General features: G+C 37.4%; 1 protein-coding gene across 2 annotated transcripts in view; it reads right to left on the bottom strand.

Annotated features, from left to right (window-relative positions):
- CNTNAP4 (contactin associated protein family member 4) overlaps positions 1-25,629 on the bottom strand; it is a 278,925-nt gene that overhangs the window by 218,742 nt on the left and 34,554 nt on the right. For both annotated transcript variants that reach the window (XR_012428822.1, XM_005592595.5), the window contains exon 2: positions 15,545-15,655. Coding sequence is in view for 1 of the 2 variants with exons in the window: in XM_005592595.5 (XP_005592652.3) it covers positions 15,545-15,655 (111 nt within the window). In the remaining variant the exon portion in view is untranslated. The remainder of the gene's footprint in view (positions 1-15,544; positions 15,656-25,629) is intronic.

The following is a 25,629-nucleotide window of genomic DNA, read 5'->3' as shown; positions in this document are numbered from 1 at the left end:
TATAAGGAAGGGGAATAATTCCCAAAACTCTGGGAATGGTCTCTAGACACAGACCTTCCTGGTCAGTCAGTCATCTGACCCTCTGACTGTATCTGGCCTGTGCCACCGACCTGCTCCCACTTTCCATCAGGTACAAGTGCTGCCAGAACAAACTGCTTGAACATCAGACAGTATCTAAGACTCACCTTTGACCCAAATTGAACTGAAGTAGAAAATTCATACCTGGGAAAGTTGGTTGGCTAGGATCACCCAATCCCTGAATATGATAAAAAGGAAAAAAATATGATAAAAAGAAAAAAATGAACAGAATCTAAGAGACCTATGGAAAACCATCAAGTGTATCAATGTATGCATAATGGGAATCTCAGAAGGATAGGAGAGAGAAAATGGCTGAAAGAATATTTAAATAAATAATATTATGTCCATCTATTATGTATCAATAAAAATAGTTTAAAAAGTGAATTATAAAAAAATAATAATAATGGCACTTTGGGAGGTTGAGGTGGCCAGATTGCTTGAGCCCAGGAGTTCAAGACCAGCCTAGGCAACAGGGCAAAATCCCATCTCTACAAAAAAAGACAAAAATTAAGGTGGTATAGTGGTGTGTGCCTGTGTGGTCCCAGCTACTCAGGAGCTACTCAGCTACTCAGGAGGCTAAGGCAGGAGGATCCCTTGAGCCCAGGAGGTGGAGGCTGCCGTGAGTTGTGACTGTACCACTGCACTCCAGCCTGGGTGACAGAATGACAGCTGTCTCACAAAATAATAATAATAATACTGGTCCCAAACTTTCCAAATTTGATAAAAGACATGAATCACCACATCCAGTAAGGTTAAACACAAAGCTGGATAAACCCAAAGAGTTCTACAATGAGACACATTACAATCAAACTGTTGAAAGTCAAAGGCAAACAAAAAAATCTTAGAAGCATCAAGTCAGAAGATGTCACCTATAAAGGGTCCCCAACAGCGGATGTTTCAGCAGAAACCATGGTAGCCAAAAGGCAGTGGGATGATATATTTAAAGTGCTGAAAGAAAAACAAAACCATTTGCCAAAAATTCTTTATCTAGTAAAATTACCTTTTTTTAATGAAGAAGTGATATTCGCAAATAAGCAAAGCTGAAGGAGTTTATTGCTTGTAGGCCTGTACAACAGGAAATGCCAAAGGGAGTCCTTTGGACAGAAAGAAAAGGGCACTAGACGGTATGCAAAGCCACAGAGAACACTGTATGGAAACCACATAAACACAAAAGAAAATATTCTTTTATTGGAGGTTTGTAATTCCTCTTTTCTTCCTATATGATTTAAAAGACAAATGCATAAAACAATAATTATAACTATGTTTCTATGTCAGAGCACACAATGCATAAGGATATAATTTGTGAAAAATCATACAAAAGAGGTGAGACAAAGCTATACAAAAGCAGAGGGTTTTGTATACCATTAAAGCTAAAGAATGTTAATTCAAAATAGATCATTACAAATTTGAGAGATTATTTCTAATTCCCAGAGTAATCGCTAAGAAAAAAACAAAAAAGAAAAAACAGAAAAATAAATGAGAACGGAATCAAGATGATAGACCACAAAAAAAAACAATCAACTAAACCTATTTTAAACATATTTTGAAACCTGATGAATACAGGGATTTCACAAAATTGTGAAAGTACTAAATGCCACCAAATTTTACACTTCACAGTGGTTAATTGTGTGTTACATGAATTTCACCACAATTGTTAAAAACTTGAGTAAAATAATCACTCACCAAATAAAGTCCAATTTTTACAGATCCATCCAGCACTATTTAGATGCTTTTAAAACTTGCCACATTCAAATATTCAAATATCCCAGTTCATGTATATTTGCCCTAAAATTATGGTCATTCCTTATATTTATGACATTTTTCTGAATTTCTATTTCTTACTGTTTTTCATTTATGCTTTTCCGCGTCAGTAAGCTCTTTATGTATTTTTACTAATCACAGAATTGATGTCATGTCGTGCTAAAAGCAAAAGAGCAAATCTAATAAGTATAAGAAATAGCACACAAATTAAACAAAGACGGGCTAGCTAAGAGAAACTATACTGTTAGTGAATGGTAGCCAATTCATAAATTATCTTCCAGTTTAATTTGTAAAATGTTTATGAATTTTTATACCTTTTTCTTTGAAACTACCAAATTATCTGTTCAACCACTACAGAATATTAGCTGGATACTGGCAAGCGCATTCATAAACACCAGTACAGGCAATTGAGATGGGGCTGAAAGTCACAAGCAGGCACACAACAAGGCCACAATGGTGCTTTAAATTTTATTTTTATTGAAGAAAGCCTCAAAACTGCATGACCAGTTATGGTCCTAAATAACCTTGGATAAAAATCAAAGAACTGCATTAGAGTAGCAGCAATGGAAATATAAAATAAGTTTAAGAGAGAGAGATTACAAGCCATGGATACATAGAATTTATCATCTTTTTCAGAAAGAGGGATCAAGGGAGAAATAAAAGGTGATTCTAAGAATTTGAAACCATGGTGATTTAAAAAACCACCAGGAACCAGAAAGAAAAATAATTACAAGAAGCAGCTGGTTTGGAGGTGATGTATTTAACTTAAGTTGATAAAGTGAGACAAACACCTTGCAGGCAGCTGGAAAATTCTAGCAGGCAATTAAAAATTCCAGAAAGAAGATTGTTGAGATGTGTTTTTCCTTTAGCACAAATGTGGGAAGTGTCAGCAAAGGCCTTCTCCTGAGGCTCTGGCGAAGGACAGGCACATTTAAGGAGGACATGCACAAAGTCAAGTTCAATGGTGAGACTTTGGAAAAACCCACATAAACGTTCTCTGTCTGGCACACAGCCTCTGACCTTTTTTTTCATTTTAATACAGTCAGATATTTTTATAGCCTATTATAAAAGTCAGTTATATTTTATACAGCCAATTATATAATCTATTTTATATGTGTCCCATTTATTTTATATTGTTACTATTAATTATATATCAATCTTTTTAAAAAGAGATCAAAGAAAAAGGTAGCAGAAAATAACAAATAATCCTTACATCACTTAAATGTCGTTTTAAGCTAGCTTTCTATTTAAATTATTACATATTTAAGGCTAATAACTCAATTCCCACTGAGGAAGAAAATCTTTGATAAAATGTCTTACTTGAAAAATAAAAGAAAGTCTTTATAAAAATCATGCAATTTTTTCTATGCCTTTTCTCATGGAACTACATCTATAGAGTAGCCTTTGGAAGGGTTGCAGTTACAACTCAGAGATAGTGCATGGCAACAGATTTTAAATTATAAAACTATAAATAGTAAAGTTATAAGCAAATAGAAAGTATTACTACTGCCAGAGCAAACAACTCTTTCCAACGTCATCATACTCAGAATCTAATTAATTGGGAGAAACAGACTAAGCAAGCTCCACCGGGGCTTTGATGTTTATTTCACAAGCCTCCTGACATTTTGGATAATTATGGATGCCTAAACACCCATCACACTAACTGTTAAGTGACATTCAGTCCATATTAATTTTTGCATCGCATTTTTTCATTCCTTTCCCTCCTCCTCAAATGAGTTTTTACCATATTTTATTATACAGGCACACACAAATATTCTTTTCATATTGCCATTTTGCATTTCATATTAATAAAGCTGAAGTATTTACATGTTTTTACCAAACTTTTTATTTTAAAATACTTTTAAGTTACAGAAAAGTTGCAAGAATATTACATAGAGTTCCCATAACGCCCTTTGCCCAGTCCCCTCTCCTATTAACACTTTACAGGTGCCGGGTACGGTGGCTCAAGCCTGTAATCCCAGCACTTTGGGAGGCTGAGGCAGGTGGATCACCTGAGGTCAGGAGTTCGAGACCAGCCTGACCAACATGGAGAAACCCCGTCTCTACTGAAAATACAAAATTAGCCAGGCATAATGGCGGGTGCCTGTAATCCCAGCTACTCAGGAGGTTGATGCAGGAGAATCACTTGAACCTCGGAGGCAGAGGTTGCAGTGAGTCGAGATGGCGCTAATGCACTCCAGCCTGGGCAACAAGAGTGAAACTCTGTCTCAAAAAAACAACATCTTACAGGCATATGATACATTTGTCACAACTAATGAATCACTATTGATACATTATTATTATTGTTATTAACTAAGGCCCATGTTTTGTCTGGATCTCCTTAGTTTTTACTAAATGTCCTTTTTGTATTCCAGGATCCCATAAAGGTTATATCATGTTCATTTCATGTTGTTTAGTCATGTGAATCATGTTACATTTAGTCATCATGTCTCCTTAGACTCCTTTTGGTTATGACCATTTCAGGCTTTCCTTGTTTTCTGACAACCTTAACATTTCTGAGAATGGCTGGTCAGGTATCGTGTAGAAGGTTCTATACTTCAGGTAGGTCTACTGTTTTCCCAGAGGTTTTTGAGAGCAGGAACACAGAGGTAAAATGCCATTTTCATTGCATCAAATGAAGGGTACATACCATCAATATAACTTATCACTGATATTAGCTTTGATCACCTAGATGAGGTGGTGTTCATCAGATTTCTCCACTGTGAAGTCCCCATAATATACAGTTTGGAAGTTGTTATATACATCTTACACTTCAGAGGTAGAGAATTATGCTCTACTTCCTTGAATGGGGAAAATCTACATAAATTGTTTGGAATTCTGCTGAACAGGAATCAGTAAGCATTTCGTTCCACTTCATTGGGTGATGACAAGCATGACTTTGAGGCAAAAGTTTAAGCGCTCACATTAAAGAAGTAACCCCATAGGACAGATGTGGCGTGCAGGAAGGGGTGAAACAATAAGGGAAGGCCAAAGGAAATGTGTTATTGACTTGGGCAAAACTACAGGCTACTGGCAATGCCACACACACTTCTGAGCAGCCTTATCAGATGCATCTCAGAACTTTCCATTCTGAGAACAAAAGCAGAAAGCTTTTATCCATCAGCTCTCATCCTCTTTGGCACGGTTAGCCTCACAGGCAGGCACTGCTCCTCATCCCTCACCACTAGAATGAGTCCAGTGGACTCCCAGGGGAAGACCATCTATCAGCATCAGGGAAGCCATAGGGCAAGAAGCTACAGGGAAGTGATACAGCCCTAGATGACACCCTATCGCACCTGTAGAAAGCTGGACTTGGTCACTGCAATACTGGCTGAGAGAGAGGGTGAAGAGGATGTAAGTGTCATACAAAAATTGTCCTTATCACAGCACTGGTCACAACAGCAAAGACATGGTATCAACCCAGGTACCCATCAATGATGGATTGAACAAAGAAAATGTGGTATATATACACCATGGAATACTACACAGCCATAAAAAAAAACAGCAAAACCATTTCCTTGCAGCAACATGGAAACAGCTAGAAACCGTTATCCTAAGAGAATTAATACAGAAATAGAAAACCTAATACCATGAGTTATCTTATAAGTGGGAGTTAAAACATTGGGAGCATATGGACCTAAAGTTGGGAACAAAAGACACTGAGGAATACAAGACGGGGGAGGCAGTGACAGGGCAGGGGTTGAAAACCACCTATGGATACTATGCTCTCCACCTGGGTGACGAATTCAGTCATACCCAAAACCTCAGCATTATGCAATATACCTTTGTAACAAACCTGCACACGTACCCCTGATTTTAAGATAAAAGTTGGAAAAAAGGACAGGTCCAATACACAACTACACATCTTAATTTTAACCATCTCTAAGAGTGAATGAACTATTTTGGTTTTCAACTGCTAGCTTTTCCCATCTCTTAGCAAGATCGGTCTGTCCCCTGCTGGAGAAGAGGCTCAGGACACATATAAATGGGCATCAGGCAAGAAAGCTAGGAGTCCTGGGCTTTTGATATCTCTGTGATTGTGCCACGCACCACACTTTCGGAGCACATGTACATTCCAGCTGAGGGGAAGTATTCTCATTCTGAGGCCGAGTCTGAGGCCCTTCACACGTGTATGCTAATATTTTGTTTAGAGCATTTTGCATTTATATTCATGAGACAGGGTGGCTTTTAATTTTCCTTTCTTGTTTGTCCTTGACAGTGTTTGGTATCAAGGTTATGCTGGCCTCCTCGAATGAGTTAGGGAGTATTCTGACTTTTTTTCTGTTCTCCGGGAGAGAATGTATAAGATTACTGTCCTATCTTCCTTAAATGTGTTTGGAAGAAGTCATATTTGAAGGCATGCTAACTTGTTTTCTCTGTTGAAACATTTTTAATGATAAATTTCTCTTGTAGGTAGAGAAATATTTTAATTTTCTTTTTTTATTTCTTGAGTGCAGTTTTGTAGGTTGTGTTTTTGAAATATTTTTTCAATTCATTGAAATTCTCAAAATTAGCAGAAAATTTGTTAAAGTATCCTTATATTTTTCTTTTATTGATTGTAGTACATGCTTGTTTTCCATTTTATTAATTAATGCATTTTGGGTTTTTTCCTTCCTTTTGCTTACTTTTGGCTTAATCTGTTGTTCTTTTTGTAGTTTTCTGGGATGAACGCGTGGAAAAATCATTCACATTTAACCTTTTTCTTTTGTAATATTTGTAATTAAGGCCATCAATTATGGTCTAAAGTGCATCTCACAACTTTGATCTGCAGCATTTTGTTATCATTGAGTTAAAATGTTTCCTAATTTCCACTGAGATTTCTTTTGGAGGAATGTATTAAGTTCCACACCTTTCTGGCTTTTTAAGTATTCTTTAATTAATGATTTCTAGCTCAATTCCACTATAGCTAGGGCACTTACTCTGTATGATTTCAATCCTTTGAGATATATTGAAACAATTTATGGTCTAGCATAAATTTAGGTAAATATTCTAAGTATACTTAATAAGAATGTGTATTCTGCAGTTGGAGATATATATATTACACGCAGTATATAAATATACATTATATATTTTTTGTTCAAATCTTTTGTATTTCCATTTTTTGCCTACTTGTTCATTAAGCTACAGAATGATATATATTAACAATACTTTTGTATTTCTATATGTACTGTCTACTTCTATTATTCTGTCCCTTTTTCTTTATGTATTTTTAAAACTTATTTGGTGCAGAAAATGTCAGGTTCACTACGTGATATTTCCTTTTTGGGGGGATCTTTGTCCCTGAGGGTGGGCTGTCTTGGTTTCTCTCAGATATGTCAAGTAGTTGGTTTACTAGTTTCTGGAAATGCAGCTAACTACTATGGGCTGAATGTTTGTGTCCCAACAAAACTCATAGGCTGAAGCCGTAATCCCCAGTGTGATGGTATTTGGAGAGGAAGCCTTTGGGAGGTAATAAGGTTTACATTGTCACAAGGCTGGGACACTCATGATATGATTAATGCTCTTACAAGAAGAGGAAACAGCCGGGCGCAGTGGCTCAAGCCTGTAATCCCAGCACTTTGGGAGGCCGAGACGGGCGGATCACGAGGTCAGGAGATCGAGACCATCCTGGCTAACACGGTGAAACCCCGTCTCTACTAAAAAATACAAAAAACTAGCCGGGCAAGGTGGCGGGCGCCTGTAGTCCCAGCTACTCAGGAGGCTGAGGCAGGAGAATGGCGGGAACCCGGGAGGTCAAAAAAAAAAAAAAAAAAAAAGAAGAGGAAACAGAGAGAGATCTCTTTCCATGAGTATGTACCAGGAAAGGTCACGTAAACATAAATTGAGGAGACGGCTGTCAGTAAGCCAGCAAAAGGGCCCTAACAAGACATCGAATCTGCTGTCAGCTGTATGATATAGCAGCTAACTTTTCTAAAGTAATTATTCATAGAGCCAGACACCATGCTAGACTCTACCTATACCCTGAGGTAAGGCAAAGTCCTAGGTAAAATGTATCCCTCAGAGTTTCTTGAGAGATTAAGCTGTGCCTGAGATTTCTGAAATTATTTGGTTTCTTCTTCCTTAAACTGCTTCCCCTATGCTCTCAGTTTTCTCCTGGCAACTATGCCCTCATAAATCACTTGCACCTCAGACGTTGCTGCAGGTGTGCTTCTAGGATAGCCCAACCAAAGACACCCTTGATCACTGAACTCATTGTTTATTCATTGCGCCTACCTGTAAAATTGTCCTACTCAGCACTCTGAAAATATCAGATGGATACTAAAAGAAATGTTCATGTATTAGTGATAATGTTGAATTTTCTGAATATATTTTATTGGCCACTGTGTCAATTCCAGTTGGATCACATTTATATTTTGAATTCCCGTATTTTATGAAAGCTGAAGACATGTCCTAAGGCAGGAGCATCCTGTGTCATCTTGTTTGAGGAAAACTTAGAAGGATAATCTGCCTTAAGGTACTCCCCTTACCTTCTTATTGAAGGGCTACTAATTTCTCTTGCTCACGTGCTTTAAAGATTTCTAAGACTTAGAAAGAGAAGACAGCTACATTGCCAATAGAATATTACACATAAAAAGAGTATGTTGTCATAGAATTTAGAGATTCTCAAATTCAATCCTCTACCAAGGGGGAAAGAAAGAGGGGTAATGTCGTTTCCTCAAAGCCATTCACACTTTAGTATTATAATCTAGTTTTCCTGATTTCAGAACTATACATTACTCAGGATTAGCTACTTGGCGTATTCCCATGGATGATACCATCAGACTGATTTAGAGCTGAAGACTGTGGGCCACAGAGCAGACAAGGACGATAAAGGGTAAGATGGAAAAAGCACCAAGACGCTGGCAGGCAGATCAGAGAAGCTGGAGCATTTTCTAAGGAAGGGGCCAAGGAGGGAGGGCAATGTCTAAAGCCAGAAGGGAACTGGCCCGGCAGGTGCACAGTCATCTATGGTGTTAAATCAAAAGAATCGACACAAAAGAAGCAATTCTATATTAATCTTGCAAGTGGCAGCAAACTCTCCACTGCTTTAACAAATAGACGATATCAGCATGTTTAGAAATAAATGCATAAACCTTCACTTATTTTTATTTCACTTTCTCAAGGCTGGTATACAAAATATAATTTATTAGCACAAGTGATACATCACTGATCATAAAATTAATCTGGAACTGTATTTTCCAACCTTTATCAAAATGTTAATGTTTCAGTAAGTTTTTTTTAAACTTCACAAACTATATCCAGACTAACTTAAAAAAAAAAGGTAAAAATATTTTAAATAAAACCATCATATCGCCCTAATTCACAGATTTTGACTAAGGATATATCAGAATGTTTTAGCTTTACTTCAATCTAGTAACAAACATTAAGAAAACTCATTGTTTGACTCTGTTTTGCTTTATAATTAATCAGGAATACTGCCAGACATAGTGGCTCAGGCCTGTAACCCCAGCACTTTGGGAGGCTGAGGCAGGCAGATCACTTCAGGTCAGGAGTTCACAACCAGCCTTGCCAACATGGAGAAACCCGGTCTCTACTAATAATACAAAAAGAAATTAGCTGGGTCTAGTGGTGCATGCCTATACACCCAGCTACTCAGGAGACTGAGGCACAAGACTCGCTTGAACCGATAAGGCAGAGGTTGCAGTGAGCTGAGATTCTGCCACTGCACTCTAGCCTAGGTGACAAAGTGAGACTGTGTCTTTTTAAAAAAAAAAAAAAAAAAAAAGGGATAAATTGGCTCCTCCCAGCATAGTTCTGTGGAGGTCAGAATTCCCTGAGATTACCTTTATATAATGAGTACATATAGTTTGCTAAAATGGGGTTAACTGGCAGGACACACTTTGAAACTGGTTAATGTTTGTACAGCACTGTGTTTTTGTAATTTATGTGGCCCCATCACGGTGCCACCATCATTTTCAGAAAGACAGTACCATCTCACTGTTATCCCTGCTCTTCCCATAGGAAATTAAAGTTTGGTGGCGAAATATCTCGGCAATCATTAAGGGAGTAAAATGTAGTAGTGATTAAGACCCAAGAATACTGAATTAATTCCAGATATATCTAACACCAAAGAAGTCGCTCCTCACCTAAAATTTTATGATCTGCAGGAAAGAATACAAAGGAGAAGGAGAGTGGAGGAGCTGAAGTCCAAGTGTGTCGGGGAAGCAAGTTCTATGACTGTTAGGGGTGACTATTCAGAGTTTGAGTCAGATTAGCACCCCCATCACAACGTTAAGAGCTGTACCCCTGTGAATTTAAGACAGGGCCCAAACCCAGAAAAAATTAGGGCACAAGACAGAAATATCAGGCAGTGCTAATAAATCACACCACAGCCAGGATCAGCAGGAAGTCAGGGGCCCCTTGCAGTTCAAGTAATTTTTCAGTTGCCAAAGACATACTCTCAGCACATCAGATTCTGAATATCATGAGTTGGTCTACAAGCAAATAAATTGCTGGCATGTTCTGTTCTCCGACAAACTCCACAAGTACAGGGCATCTCCAGTGCAACAAAGTCAGTCATTGAAGTTCACCTGCCCCAGCCTGGTCATGGGACCTCTCGGGCAAACGTCAGACTCACACCAATTGTGCCAGCCAGGTTCCCCTTTCTCTAGGCTTGAAATTTTTCAATCCTGTACAAAAGTTGTGTCTTATTCTTTTTTCATATAGAAAGTATTGGTTATTAAATATATTAATACTATGATTTTTAAAATTTAATTATTATAAAGGTTTCATTTATTTATTTATTTATTTATTTTTTGAGATGGAGTCTCGATCTGTTGCCCAGGCTGGAGTGCAGTGGTGTGATCTCCGCTCACTGCAACCTCCGCCTCCCAGGTTCACGCCATTCTCCTGCCTCAGCCTCCCAAGTAGCTGTGACTACAGGCACCTGCCACCATACCACGCTAATTTTTTTGTATTTTTAGTAGAGATGGGGTTTCACTGTGTTAGCCAGGACAGGTCTCAATCTCCTGACCTCATGATCCGCCCGCCTCGGCCTCCCAAAGTGCTGGGATTATAGGCGTGAGCCACCGCACCCGGCCTACAAAGGTTTTTTTTATATAATATGTTTAACACCGGGAAATATCTACCTCAAAAAAAGCACCTACTACTTTTTATCTTTAGGGATCTATCCTCGTAAGCACTGACATGCAACATGCATAGCTTGGAAGATTTATTGAACCATAATAGTTGTTTGCAAAGCAGCACAACAATTTAGGGCAGTCAAAATTGCCAAACCACGCTATATGGAATGTTATAATTATTCTTAGTAGAGATCCATCCATGAATGGGGGTCATCTCTGTCAATTAACCAAGTAAGCTAATTCCGCTATAGATAAATGTTTGATTTTAATATCAAATTCTATAGGTATTGGGAAGACATTGCTTAACAAGCATTTAGAATAGAAGGGTGCAGTTGTGGTTTAAAAAAGAGCAAATGGAAAAAGAAAGATAAATATCCAATTTTTAACATCAGGAAATATTATGATAGACAAATATCCAATTTTTTAACATCAGAAAACATTCTTATCTTACAGAATAGGTGAGAGGAAACTCACAGTATTTGTCAACTTATGTAATCCATCTTTTATATACTTAAAGAGGTGTACATATAAATGTTTCTACTCACACATATAAATATATTATTTTTGCTTTGGACAATCATTTTATTTACTATTCTTTTTCCTGTACACAAATATATCAATTTGCAATCACTCATTTCCAAGGTTGTCCAAGTACATTAAAATAAAGACTTACATTTGGATTATAACACTACTAAAAGATGTGGATTCTTCATATTCTGGATTCTAAATGTACTAAGGACACATTTAGACTATCAACTGGGACACTAGAACCTGCTTGAACTCCACATTGACAACACTAAGAGTCAATGTATATTTAACTTAAATTGCCCATTAAAATTTAAGCTATACTGAAACTCCAACAATGAAAATACTATACAGCTATCTTTCCTGGATAACCTTATCTCTATTCCTGGATTCCTGTTGGATGGTTGATTGGATTCAAGAGTCACATGCCTAATCTCTTTAGCAAAATTTATCTAACCCATCCATGATGTTCTCTTCAGAGGATTCGAAATTTCCCATCTTCTGCAATATGAATAGGCCAAGAATTTTCCAAAACATCAAGTCTGATTGCCTTTTTTGCTTATCAGTTTCTTTCTCAATGTATATCTTCCCTCACACATTTTGCTATAAGCTTAAGGAGAAACAAAGGCATAACTTTTCTATTTTGCTTAGAAAGCTCCTCAGGTGATTATCTAAGTTCATTGTTTACAAGCTCTAATCTCTACCCAACAGTAGAACACAATTCAACCAAATTTTCTACCACTCTATAACAAGGATTGCTTTCCCTCCTGCATCCAATAACATGACCCTCTTTTCTTTCTGAACCCTTGCCAGATACACTTTAAACCTTTGTATTTACACCAACAGTCGTTTCAAGGCAATCTAAGTTTTTTTCTATCATGTGCCTCAAAATTCTTCCAACCTTTGCTCATTACTCAATTCCAAAGCCACTTTCCTATTTTAAGGTGTTTATTCCAGTGACACTAAACGTCTAGTACCAAAATCTGTATTTGTTTTCAAGGGCTGCAGTAACAAAGTGCTACAAACAGGGCATCTTAAAAGAATGTAAGTTTATTCTCTCACAGTTCTGGGAACTAGAAGTCTCAAATCAAGATGTCTGCAGGCAGGGCCGTACTCCCTCTGTGGGCTTAGAGAAGAATCCCTCTTTGCCTCTTTCTAACTTCTGATGGTTGCTGGCGATCCTTCGCATTTCTTGGTTTGCAGCTGTATCACTTCAAGCTCTGCTTCCATCTTCGCCTAGTCTACTCTGTCTTATCCGTCTCTCTATCTCTCCAAATCTCACACTCCTTATAAGGACACCAGTCACTGGATTTAGCCCCCCACCCCTTAATCCAGTATGGCCTCATCTTAACTTGGTGATATCTGCTAAGACCCTATGGCCAAATAAGGTCACCTTCATTGGTATTTGGGTTAGGATTTAAATCTTTTATGAGGACACAGTTCAACCCGTAACAGCACACATGTGGTGAAATTAAATTAGCACCCATCAAATGGAAAGTATGTTTAATGGTAATCCTCCTCTCTCCTCCCCTCCCTCTCTCTCTTTTGAGACAGAGTCTCGCTCTGTCACCCTGGAGTGCAATAGCACAATCTTGGCTCACTGTAACGTCCACCGCCTGGGTTCAAGCAATTCTTGTGCCTCAACCTCTTGGGTAGCTAGGACCACGGGTGTATACCACCATGCCTGGCTAACTTTTTTGTATTTGTAGTAGAGATGGAGTTTTGTCATGTTGCCCAGGCTGATCTCAAACTCCTGAGCTCAAGTGATCCTCCTGTCTCAGACTTTCAAAGTGCTGGAATTACAGGTGTGAGCCACGGCACTCAGCAATGGTAGCCTTTTTTGATCTCCTTCCCTCATTACTAGGGCCCCACTCATTTTCACAGTATTATCCTTGACACTTCTTATCGCACAGATGGAAAATAAGTGAGTAACTTTCTCATTTTTTTGGTCTATTCTTTGGCTCTAAGTTTTCATAATTCTGTAGGACAGAGGTCATTCTGTGTATCTAAGATACTAGGACCTTTATTCGCTGATTTAGTTTATTTACATATGACTGTAGACTTGGCTGAACGCTTTTTCCTAGCCTGAATGAAATACTATGATAAATGTTTCAATACTAGAAATAAAATATAGCCTTTAATAAATCACTGAAAATCTGATGTTCCTTTGTGAAAACTTCATGTAATTAATAGGGGAAAAAAAGAAAAACTAAATAAAAAAGAAAAATGTAATCAAGTAGGTTGACAACCAGCAAAAGATAATTAAAATGATCCTGTTTTGTGTCTCGGTTTCATTAACATGTAAATGAGATTCATGAAGTTTGATATTGTGTTTTACCAAGAGCCATAGAAATGAATGAAGAATGAAAATGAGTCCCACTGATGGAGACTCCTGATGAATATATAAATTAATGAAAAATATGATTTGATCTAATTAATAACATACATTTTTGTGATGTATTGAACCTCAACAAAGGAAATCAAGATAAACAGATAAATTAAAATGTTGTGTTCCTTTCACTGGCCCACATTCTGTGAAGCTTTTATGACTCAGATGAAGTGGTGGTAAATGTCAAACTCTGCTGTTCTTTATAAAGAAGCACAGGATGGAGACCCTATTCTAGGATTAGCATTGCAATAACAGCATTCCTGCTGGTGGCTCCATAGGTACAAGGTCTGGAATGGCCATCAGAGAGGCTAGGAAAGTCCACTGATTGGTCAGGGACTCCAAATTGCAAAGAGGAAAAGACAGTCCTATGTGACCAATAACTCTCACTGCAAGTCACTCAAAAGGAACAGGCTAGCATTATCCACTCAAATATATTCAAGCACCCCCCCCAATTTCCCATTTGATAGAAGGATCTCAGTTCTCACTCTCCATTGACATCTTCACATTCAGAAGCACACAAAAGTGGGTATCTCCAATAATATGAAATGAAATCTTTAAACTTAAGCTTAAAATCATGTTAAAGTGTTATATCTAGACTGTAGTGAGAACTATGTGTGATATATATCATGTATACCAGATGGCAAAATACACACACACACACACACATTTACCTATTTGTCATGTCCAATGTTCAAAGTGCTCAAGCATTAAGCACATATTAAGGATAACATCAAAGAGTAAAATTAGAAGTGACTGACTGATGTTGGCATGAGAGAAAGAGGATAATAAATGGGAGAAACACGGTTTTAATAATGCATGATGTTGTTGTCCGCTTTTTATGATTGTTAAAATGTTTTCTGTATTAGCATTGCCAAGCGTGATCACAGTGATCCTCTGTCTCTAAGTACACAGTGTTTTTGAAATTCTGTCTTATTTCTACAGCAAGGTGCCATTTAATTATCTTTAGTTTCCTTTTAACATATTCAAGTGTCTTTGAGACAGGGTCTCACTCTGTCACCTACGCGCTAGTTCAGTGGCACAATCATAGCTCACTGTAGTCTCCAACTGCTGGGTTCAGTGATCCTCCTGCTTCAGCCATAGCTGGGACTACAGGCATACACCACAGGTGAATTTATTTTTTATTATTTTGTAGAGACAAGGTCCGGCTGTGTTGCCCAGGCTGGTCTCGAAATCCTGACCTCAAGTGATCTTCCCACCTCAGCCTCCTAAATTGTTGGCGTTATACACATGAACCGCCACACCTGGCTGAGTACTCCTAAAGGACCACGAAAATCTTGTTATGTTCCTATTCTTCAACTGATAAGAAAATCAACCGCACTGAGAATCCAAAACACTGGGGGATCAATATTTTTAAATAATTAGCATTTTTGAAAATTACTTAACTTGAAACTGAAGGCCAATTAAATTTTCATCCCTAATGTGCCCATAAGGATTGTATATTATTGTAGAAAATATTTTGTAAGATATATAAAAAGCTCGTCAGATTGAAGGAACTCAACTCTCTGTAATATATGATGTGTCTCTTTCACATTCCAGAACAGAAGCTAGATGTCATATACGTCTCATGAGTTTTAACCATTTGCTTATTCAGAAATTTACTTTTACAATATATAATTCATAATGATTTTATGCAAAGATAATGAAAAACTAGTGAGATGGGCCAGTCAGAGGAGAAAAGCAGACTCACCATCTCTTCTATTCAGCCTTGCGAATCCAGGACCATGACTGCTGGAGAGCTCGGAAGAACTGCTGAAGGATGCCTGAGGCAAGGCAGACACAAGAGGATCATCACAGTCATCTGTCAGGAGGAACAACGCCACATTGGGGTTAGTTAGTGCTGATGGCTTTCGTGGAATCAATAGACAAAACAACAAACAAGTAAAACAACAACATCAAAAACTAAGATCTAAGATCTCTAAAAATATGCCTACTACTTATAGGGGCTATTCTACTAGAAGTCTAGTAAGTTCAGTGAGAAAAGAAAAAGAACCCGAAGACAGGAGAATATGAAAATATTTTTAAAATCATAAAATTATATAATAAAATAGTATCTTAAGGTAGAAAGGGTTATACCTCATTATAAAAGATTCGCAAATTTAGCTGTACGAAAATTAAATACTTAAGGTTTCCAAAAGACACTGTAAAGAAATTAAAAAGAAAAATCACAAAATGGAGAAAGTACTTGAAAAATCTATAACCTAGTATACAATTAGTATTCCAAATAAAGGAAAATAAAATACAAAATAAAGTAAAACAAAAACCACCTTTAAATCATTACACACATTAACAAAAATAACACAAGGCACGATCTGACTTCACAGCACAGCCTGGTGTGGTGGCTCACACCTGTAGTCCCAGCACTTTGGGAGGCTGAGGCAGGCAGATTACTTGAGGTCAGGAGTTCAAGACAAGCCTGGCCAACATGGTGAAACCCCATCTCTACTAGAAATAAAAAATTAGCAGGGCGTGGTGGCACATGCCTGTAGTCTCAGCTGCTCGGGAGGCTGAGGCAGGAGAATCGCTTCAACCCCAGAGGTGGAAGTTGCAGTGAGCCAAGATCACACCACTGCACTCCAGCCTGGGTGACAGAGTAAGACTCTGTCTCAAAAAACAGACTTCACAGCACAGATCCTATATAAATTGATCCTCAAACTTATCAGCAAAAAGAGATGTAAACTGGGACTATGAAAGGATACTAATTTATGGACATTAGACTGGCAAAATGTAGGCCAAGAGAAGCTCTGACACATTGCTCGTGGGAGTATAAACTTGAGCAACCACTTTAATAAAAACCACTTTTCATTAGTTGTATATCTGAACTTTCCCATGCCCTATGTTCCACCAGTTCCTTTAATAAACGTAAGTCCTCCTATGATGAACCCTCAGTCTCAAGGAGTTTTGTCTTTTTACCCAAAGGTGATATACAAATACTAGTAATTTTGTGTCCATGAAAATAAAAAAGTTCTCAGAGGAGCCTGCATTTGTGCACCGGGAGACATGTATGATTTCTAGCAATGTTGCTCATAACAGCGCAAAAAAAAAAAAAAATTGACAAAAAGATATCCAATGGCAAAAGAATAAAACATAGTGCTTTTCACAATAGAATAATATACACCAGTAAAAGAAACAACAACACAAAACAGAATAGTTGAATCTTAGAAGTGACATTTTTGAGAAAAACTAGTTATAAATAATATATAATATGTTGATCATTTTGAAAATCTTAAAAAGCAAAGCTAAGTAATACTGTATGTTGTTTAGGAACATATATGAGCTTAAAAAACTACTTTTACAAAAAGAAATGAAAGTTACAAAACTCAGGATCTTGGCTACCTTGAGAGAAAAGCGGAATCAACATACATGTATACAGTTTTAATGTGATGGAATGCTCTAATTTGGGGGTAGGTGGTGTCAGAGGTGTTAGAACCAGAGTGACTCCATCTTGAGTGAGGGCCAGGGAAATGAGGCTGAGACCTGCTGGGCTGCATTCCCAGAAAGTTAGGTATTCATAGCCTCCAGACGCTTAGAGTTAAGGGAACAGACTGATAATGTTTACTAAACAGACCCAGACTTAGGCGGGTCCTGATATCCCAGTATCGAGAACAAAAGCATTCCTAATTTTGCTTTAAAGATATTAGTTGATTCTTGCAAAATATAGTAATTAAGAAAATTAATCCTTTATCACGAACCCTTGTAGCAGAGCTCATCTCCCTATGATCTTTTCTAATCCTATATAAATACACACACACACACACACACACACACAAGTATTTGTACCAAGGGTTGACGCATTATTCCTCTTACTTTCAGGAATGCCCTACTTTGTCTATGGAGTTGCTGAACTTTCACCACTTTACTTTCTTAATAAACCTGCCTTTGCTTTGCATTGCTGACTCGCCCTGAATTCTTTCTTGCGCAAGATCCAAGAACCCTTTCTTGGGGTCTGGATTGGGACCCCTTTGTGGTAATAGTGGCATAGTCACAGGCTTCTAATTATGTTTCATATAAAATATATAACATACACATGCACATACATTTACATATGTATCAATATGTATATATACATATTAATGTGCACACATATTTATCGTCTATCTACCCTTTTATGTGTATCACATATATTGCTTCTAATATTAAAAGATAAAGCACAAAGAATGAGGGAAAGCATAAGAATAATCTCATGTGTATCATGAAATCCATACATGTTTAATTTATTCAGCCAATTCCTCATTCGATGTCATCTTTAAAGCATATTTGCCTTTTATATTATACTCTTAAGTTGTTCCAATTTTTGCTCTAATCAGAAAAATATTTCTCTCCCATTTAGTTTTTAACATATACATTCTGTAATTTAAAATTATACAGGGTTACCGTCCCAAATGTTTTAATTAATGGTGATTTAATTTAAATAAAATAAATCTAAAATTATCTAGATTCACCTGAAATTTTATTAAGTTTATTATACCTGAACCTAATTTGTTCTTGAATGCCTTTCCCAAGAACTTACCTGAGGTAGCATTTTACTTTTCAAGGTTGTCTCAATTTCATTCAAAGTCTACTTTTTCTTACTCTTACCTTAAATTATTTCACTATTACAACAGACAGCTCCTGCATGTCTATTGACTAGCTTAAGTACTAACGCCAGCCAATCCAGTTGTAATTCAAGAATAAAGAGTGTAGACATAGACAAATAAACAACCCATGGAGGGGTGAAGGAAATTCTGATTATTGCCAATTACAGGCAACAACAAAAATGTTTTAGTATGTTGTGGAAACTATGGCATGTATGTTTACGCACACAAGTGAGTGCATTCCATATATGGAAGGAGGGCTCATATGTGGGTGTGTGTTTACTAGAACTAGGAATTTTTAAAATCATTTTCAGCTTGCGGGTATAAATGTGGTGAAAAGGGTGTTTAATTGCAATTCACAATCAATTATGTAGATTCAGGTTGATGTTTTGGATGTAATGCCTCTCTGGTGCAATCACTCTAGGGAACATATATTTATTGTTCGTTTCGTATATACCTGCCCCTACAGTCTGTTATATATTTATTTAATGATGATATATTATAGTTATTCTTACAGAACTAATAATAACTAAGACACATTAAGAGGGCACTCTGTGCTAGGAAGTTATAATCTTGCCACACACAGTAACTAATCTTTACCCCTCTTTGTTGATATATTATTATTCTCTTACAGATGAGATCATTGAACACAGTTCTATTAATTTGCTCTTCTCATTGTGGTAGAACCATATCTGTAACACGAGTCAGGGGCCAGAATCCACCATGTAAGAATACCATGACTATAATTATTATTTCTTTAGGTTTGAAGCATAGGAATTCCATCAGACACCATAATAGCATGAATAGATTCTCTCTCAAGGAGTGTGTACTCCAGTTCCAGGTTTGCCAGGCTATTTATTTCCCATTTGATCTTCAACAGTCTTGACAAGAGAGGAAGGGAACCTCAAAGAGTAATAATCAGTCCGGAGTAAACATGATATTTTTCTCTACATAATAAATTGGAATTCTGGATTAAGCATAAGTCTCCTGAGTTTAATTCCAGAAAACCAGTTTTCTCTGACTGCACCAACAAAACACAGGATCTAGACTAGAAAAGCTAAGGACCACATTCCAATTCCAGAGGTTCTTAACCAGAGATAATTTTGCCCTCCTGCTCCCTACTTCCAGTAAACATTAGCAATATCTGAAGACACCTTTGTCATCACAACTAAGAGATGATACTTCTGGCATCCACTGGGTTGAGTCCAGGGGTGCTGTTAAACATTTGACAAAGCACAGGGTAGCCTTCTACCACAAAGAATAGCCTGGTCTCAAATGTCAGTAAGTGCCAAAGCTGAGAAACACTATTCTACAATCTGGTAACGCAACTCAGCAAACTAGTCTTCTCCTGGAGTAATCTCTCAGCTAGAACTTCCAATGATTATTAGCTCTAATTTTTAGCTAATTTTCAGATGCAAATAAAGAGTATTCAGTGCACGTGGGTATACAGGCATTTAAGTAGGGGCTTTTCAAACCGGAAATAACATTTTAACTATTTCAGCCTAAAACATAATTCCATTTTTAAAAAATTAAGTGCTATATCAGATTGGCTTATCATCCTGGTCCTTTTACTGCTGAGCCACGGCAAGATTCTTGGTAAAATGGGGTACAGGAAACCATGGAAGTCTCCATTCACTAGTGAAATTTAGTAATAGAGTAACCAAACATTTCATGGAAGGTTGTACAATTGAAAATGCAGCTGGGTACTTTGAGTTCATCATTGTTTTCTTCAGTTAGAGAAGAAATGAACATCACTCTCATTACTCCATGCTTATCCAAAACTGTATTACATTTTATTTGACTTTTCTCAGTCATATTAGAATTTCCACATTAACCTTGATATCAGTTGCAAACAGTGAAACTATAGCTTTAGTCTTTTCATTAAAAAATTTATATACACTAGTTACATCTACAATATGTTTTAATGAATTCTGCTAGTATATCTACATTAGAAAATAGTATGCTGAGTCATTTTCATACACATACACCATATACACACAAATCTATGGCTTTCTGTTCAACATCTCAGAAAAGTCACTATTTACTCTACATGACAGAAAAACTAAACATTGTCATTAAAACATCAATGGTAAATTAGATCTCTGGCAGATTGTATATACACAAAAACTCAATAGCCTCCTTCAATATAATTTGCATCTATATTGATGCAAGGTATACTGAAAATATTTTAATATAGCTCGATTAATGAAAATTTTATTTTACAAAGGGCTTTAATGCATAATTCTCATAAGCAAATAAAAGCTGTTCAGTTTTTAGTAAAAGTAACCTGTGTGTAGGTTTCTTAACCTGTGTGTAATACTACCTGTACTAAGATAATAGGTATATATTATTAGGTGCTACGTTCTCAGGGCTTTACATGCATTAACTCATTTGATCCTGACAAACACACAATATATTTCATATTATTAACTCTAAGGACACTTGAGGAAAAAAGAGCACAAGAATTAAATAATTATTAAATAATTAAATTAGGTAAATTAAACAATTTACCTAACAACCCACGACTAATAGGTGGTAGAAAGTGTATTTATTTATTTATTTATTTATTTATTTATTTATTGTGAGGGATGAATTTTATTTTTTTTATTTTTTTTTAAATTTATTTATTATTATTATACTTTAAGTTGTAGGGTACATGTGCATAACGTGCAGGTTTGTTACATATGTATACTTGTGCCATGTTGGTGTGCTGCACCCATCAACTCGTCATTTACATCAGGTATAACTCCCAATGCAATCCCTCCCCCCTCCCCCCTCCCCATGATAGGCCCCGGTGTGTGATGTTCCCCTTCCTGAGTCCAAGTGATCTCATTGTTCAGTTCCCACCTATGAGTGAGAACATGCGGTGTTTGGTTTTCTGTTCTTCTGATAGTTTGCTAAGAATGATGGTTTCCAGCTGCATCCATGTCCCTACAAAGGACACAAACTCATCCTTTTTGATGGCTGCATAGTATTCCATGGTGTATATGTGCCACATTTTCTTAATCCAATCTGTCACTGATGGACATTTGGGTTGATTCCAAGTCTTTGCTATTGTGAATAGTGCTGCAATAAACATACGTGTGCATGTGTCTTTACAGCAGCATAATTTATAATCCTTTGGGTATATACCCAGTAATGGGATGGCTGGGTCATATGGTACATCTAGTTCTAGATCCTTGAGGAATCGCCATACTGTTTTCCATAATGGTTGAACTAGTTTACAATCCCACCAACAGTGTAAAAGCGTTCCTATTTCTCCACATCCTCTTCAGCACCTGTTGTTTCCTGACTTTTAAATGATCGCCATTCTAACTGGTGTGAGATGGTATCTCATTGTGGTTTTGATTTGCATTTCTCTGATGGCCAGTGATGATGAGCATTTTTTCATGTGTCTGTTGGCTGTATGAATGTCTTCTTTTGAGAAATGTCTGTTCATATCCTTTGCCCACTTTTTGATGGGGTTGTTTGTTTTTTTCTTGTAAATTGGTTTGAGTTCTTTGTAGGTTCTGGATATTAGCCCTTTGTCAGATGAGTAGATTGCAAAAATTTTCTCCCATTCTGTAGGTTGCCTGTTCACTCTGATGGTAGTTTCTTTTGCTGTGCAGAAGCTCTTTAGTTTAATGAGATCCCATTTGTCAATTTTGGCTTTTCCTGCCGTTGCTTTTGGTGTTTTAGACATGAAGTCTTTGCCCATGCCTACGTCCTGAATGGTACTACCTAGGTTTTCCTCTAGGATTTTTATGGTATTAGGTCTAACATTTAAGTCTCTAATCCATCTTGAATTAATTTTCGTATAAGGAGTAAGGAAAGGATCCAGTTTCAGCTTTCTACTTATGGCTAGCCAATTTTCCCAGCACCATTTATTAAATAGGGAATCCTTTCCCCATTTCTTGTTTCTCTCAGGTTTGTCAAAGATCAGATGGCTGTAGATGTGTGGTATTATTTCTGAGGACTCTGTTCTGTTCCATTGGTCTATATCTCTGTTTTGGTACCAGTACCATGCTGTTTTGGTTACTGTAGCCTTGTAGTATAGTTTGAAGTCAGGTAGCGTGATGCCTCCAGCTTTGTTCTTTTGACTTAGGATTGTCTTGGAGATGCGGGCTCTTTTTGGTTCCATATGAACTTTAAAGCAGTTTTTTCCAATTCTGTGAAAAAACTCATTGGTAGCTTGATGGGGATGGCATTGAATCTATAAATTACCTTGGGCAGTATGGCCATTTTCACGATATTGATTCTTCCTATCCATGAGCATGGTATGTTCTTCCATTTGTTTGTGTCCTCTTTTATTTCACTGAGCAGTGGTTTGTAGTTCTCCTTGAAGAGGTCCTTTACATCCCTTGTAAGTTGGATTCCTAGGTATTTGATTCTCTTTGAAGCAATTGTGAATGGAAGTTCATTCCTGATTTGGCTCTCTGTTTGTCTGTTACTGGTATATAAGAATGCTTGTGATTTTTGCACATTAATTTTGTATCCTGAGACTTTGCTGAAGTTGCTTATCAGCTTAAGGAGATTTTGGGCTGAGACAATGGGGTTTTCTAAATATACAATCATGTCATCTGCAAACAGGGACAATTTGACTTCTTCTTTTCCTAACTGAATACCCTTGATTTCTTTCTCTTGCCTGATTGCCCTAGCCAGAACTTCCAACACTATGTTGAATAGGAGTGGTGAGAGAGGGCATCCCTGTCTTGTGCCAGTTTTCAAAGGGAATTTTTCCAGTTTTTGCCCATTCAGTATGATATTGGCTGTAGGTTTGTCATAAATAGCTCTTATTATTTTGAGGTACGTTCCATCAATACCGAATTTATTGAGCGTTTTTAGCATGAAGGGCTGTTGAATTTTGTCAAAAGCCTTTTCTGCATCTATTGAGATAATCATGTGGTTCTTGTCTTTGGTTCTGTTTATATGCTGGATTATGTTTATTGATTTGCGAATGTTGAACCAGCCTTTCATCCCAGGGATGAAGCCCACTTGATCATGGTGGATAAGCTTTTTGATGTGTTGCTGAATCCGGTTTGCCAGTATTTTATTGAGGATTTTTGCATCGATGTTCATCAGGGATATTGGTCTAAAATTCTCTTTTTTTGTTGTGTCTCTGCCAGGCTTTGGTATCAGGATGATGTTGGCCTCATAAAATGAGTTAGGGAGGATTTCCTCTTTTTCTATTGATTGGAATAGTTTCAGAAGGAATGGTACCAACTCCTCCTTGTACCTCTGGTAGAATTCAGCTGTGAATCCATCTGGTCCTGGACTTTTTTTGGTTGGTAGGCTATTAATTATTGCCTCAATTTCAGAGCCTGCTATTGGTCTATTCAGGGATTCAACTTCTTCCTGGTTTAGTCTTGGAAGAGTGTAAGTGTCCAGGAAATTATCCATTTCTTCTAGATTTTCCAGTTTATTTGCATAGAGGTGTTTATAGTATTCTCTGATGGTAGTTTGTATTTCTGTGGGGTCGGTGGTGATATCCCCTTATCATTTTTAATTGTGTCGATTTGATTCTTCTCTCTTTTCTTCTTTATTAGTCTTGCTAGTGGTCTATCAATTTTGTTGATCTTTTCAAAAAACCAACTCCTGGATTCATTGATTTTTTGGAAGGTTTTTTGTGTCTCTATCTCCTTCAGTTCTGCTCTGATCTTAGTTATTTCTTGCCTTCTGCTAGCTTTCGAATGTGTTTGCTCTTGCTTCTCTAGTTCTTTTAATTGTGATGTTAGAGTGTCAATTTTAGATCTTTCCTGCTTTCTCTTGTGGGCATTTAGTGCTATAAATTTCCCTCTACACACTGCTTTAAATGTGTCCCAGAGATTCTGGTATGTTGTATCTTTGTTCTCATTGGTTTCAAAGAACATCTTTATTTCTGCCTTCATTTCGTTATGTACCCAGTAGTCATTCAGGAGCAGGTTGTTCAGTTTCCATGTAGTTGAGCGGTTTTGATTGAGTTTCGTAGTCCTGAGTTCTAGTTTGATTGCACTGTGGTCTGCGAGACAGTTTGTTATAATTTCTGTTCTTGTACATTTGCTGAGGAGTGCTTTACTTCCAATTACGTGGTCAATTTTGGAGTAAGCACGATGTGGTGCTGAGAAGAATGTATATTCTGTTGATTTGGGGTGGAGAGTTCTATAGATGTCTATTAGGTCTGCTTGCTGCAGAGATGAGTTCAATTCCTGGATATCCTTGTTAACTTTCTGTCTCGTTGATCTGTCTAATGTTGACAGTGGAGTGTTGAAGTCTCCCATTATTATTGTATGGGAGTCTAAGTCTCTAAGGACTTGCTTTATGAATCTGGGTGCTCCTGTATTGGGTGCATATATATTTAGGATAGTTAGCTCTTCCTGTTGAATTGATCCCTTTACCATTATGTAATGGCCTTCTTTGTCTCTTTTGATCTTTGATGGTTTAAAGTCTGTTTTATCAGAGACTAGTATTGCAACCCCCGCTTTTTTTTGTTCTCCATTTGCTTGGTAAATCTTCCTCCATCCCTTTATTTTGAGCCTATGTATGTCTCTGCGTGTGAGATGGGTCTCCTGAATACAGCAGACTGATGGGTCTTGACTCTTTATCCAGTTTGCCAGTCTGTGTCTTTTAATTGGAGCATTTAGTCCATTTACATTTAAGGTTAAGATTGTTATGTGTGAACTTGATCCTGCCATTATGATATTAACTGGTTATTTTGCTCGTTAGTTCGTGCAGTTTCTTCCTAGCCTCGATGGTCTTTACATGTTGGCATGTTTTTGCAATGGCTGGTACTGGTTGTTCCTTTCCATGTTTAGTGCTTCCTTCAGGGTCTCTTGTAAGGCAGGCCTAGTGGTGACAAAATCTCTAAGCATTTGCTTATCTGTAAAGGATTTTATTTCTCCTTCACTTATGAAACTTAGTTTGGCTGCATATGAAATTCTGGGTTTAAAATTCTTTTCTTTAAGAATGTTGAATATTGGCCCCCACTCTCTTCTGGCTTGGAGAGTTTCTGCCGAGAGATCTGCTGTTAGTCTGATGGGCTTCCCTTTGTGGGTAACCCGACCTTTCTCTCTGGCTGCCCTTAAGATTTTTTCCTTCATTTCAACTTTGGTGAATCTGGCAATTATGTGTCTTGGAGTTGCTCTTCTCGAGGAGTATCTTTGTGGCGTTCTCTGTATTTCCTGGATTGGAATGTTGGCCTGCCCTACTAGGTTGGGGAAGTTCTCCTGGATGATATCCTGAAGAG

Source organism: Macaca fascicularis, chromosome 20, assembly GCF_037993035.2.
Source record: "Macaca fascicularis isolate 582-1 chromosome 20, T2T-MFA8v1.1".
NCBI classification, from domain to species: Eukaryota; Metazoa; Chordata; class Mammalia; order Primates; family Cercopithecidae; genus Macaca; species Macaca fascicularis.
The sequence above is the reverse complement of the archived record's forward strand: the minus strand, read 5'-3'. Positions and strand labels throughout refer to the sequence as shown.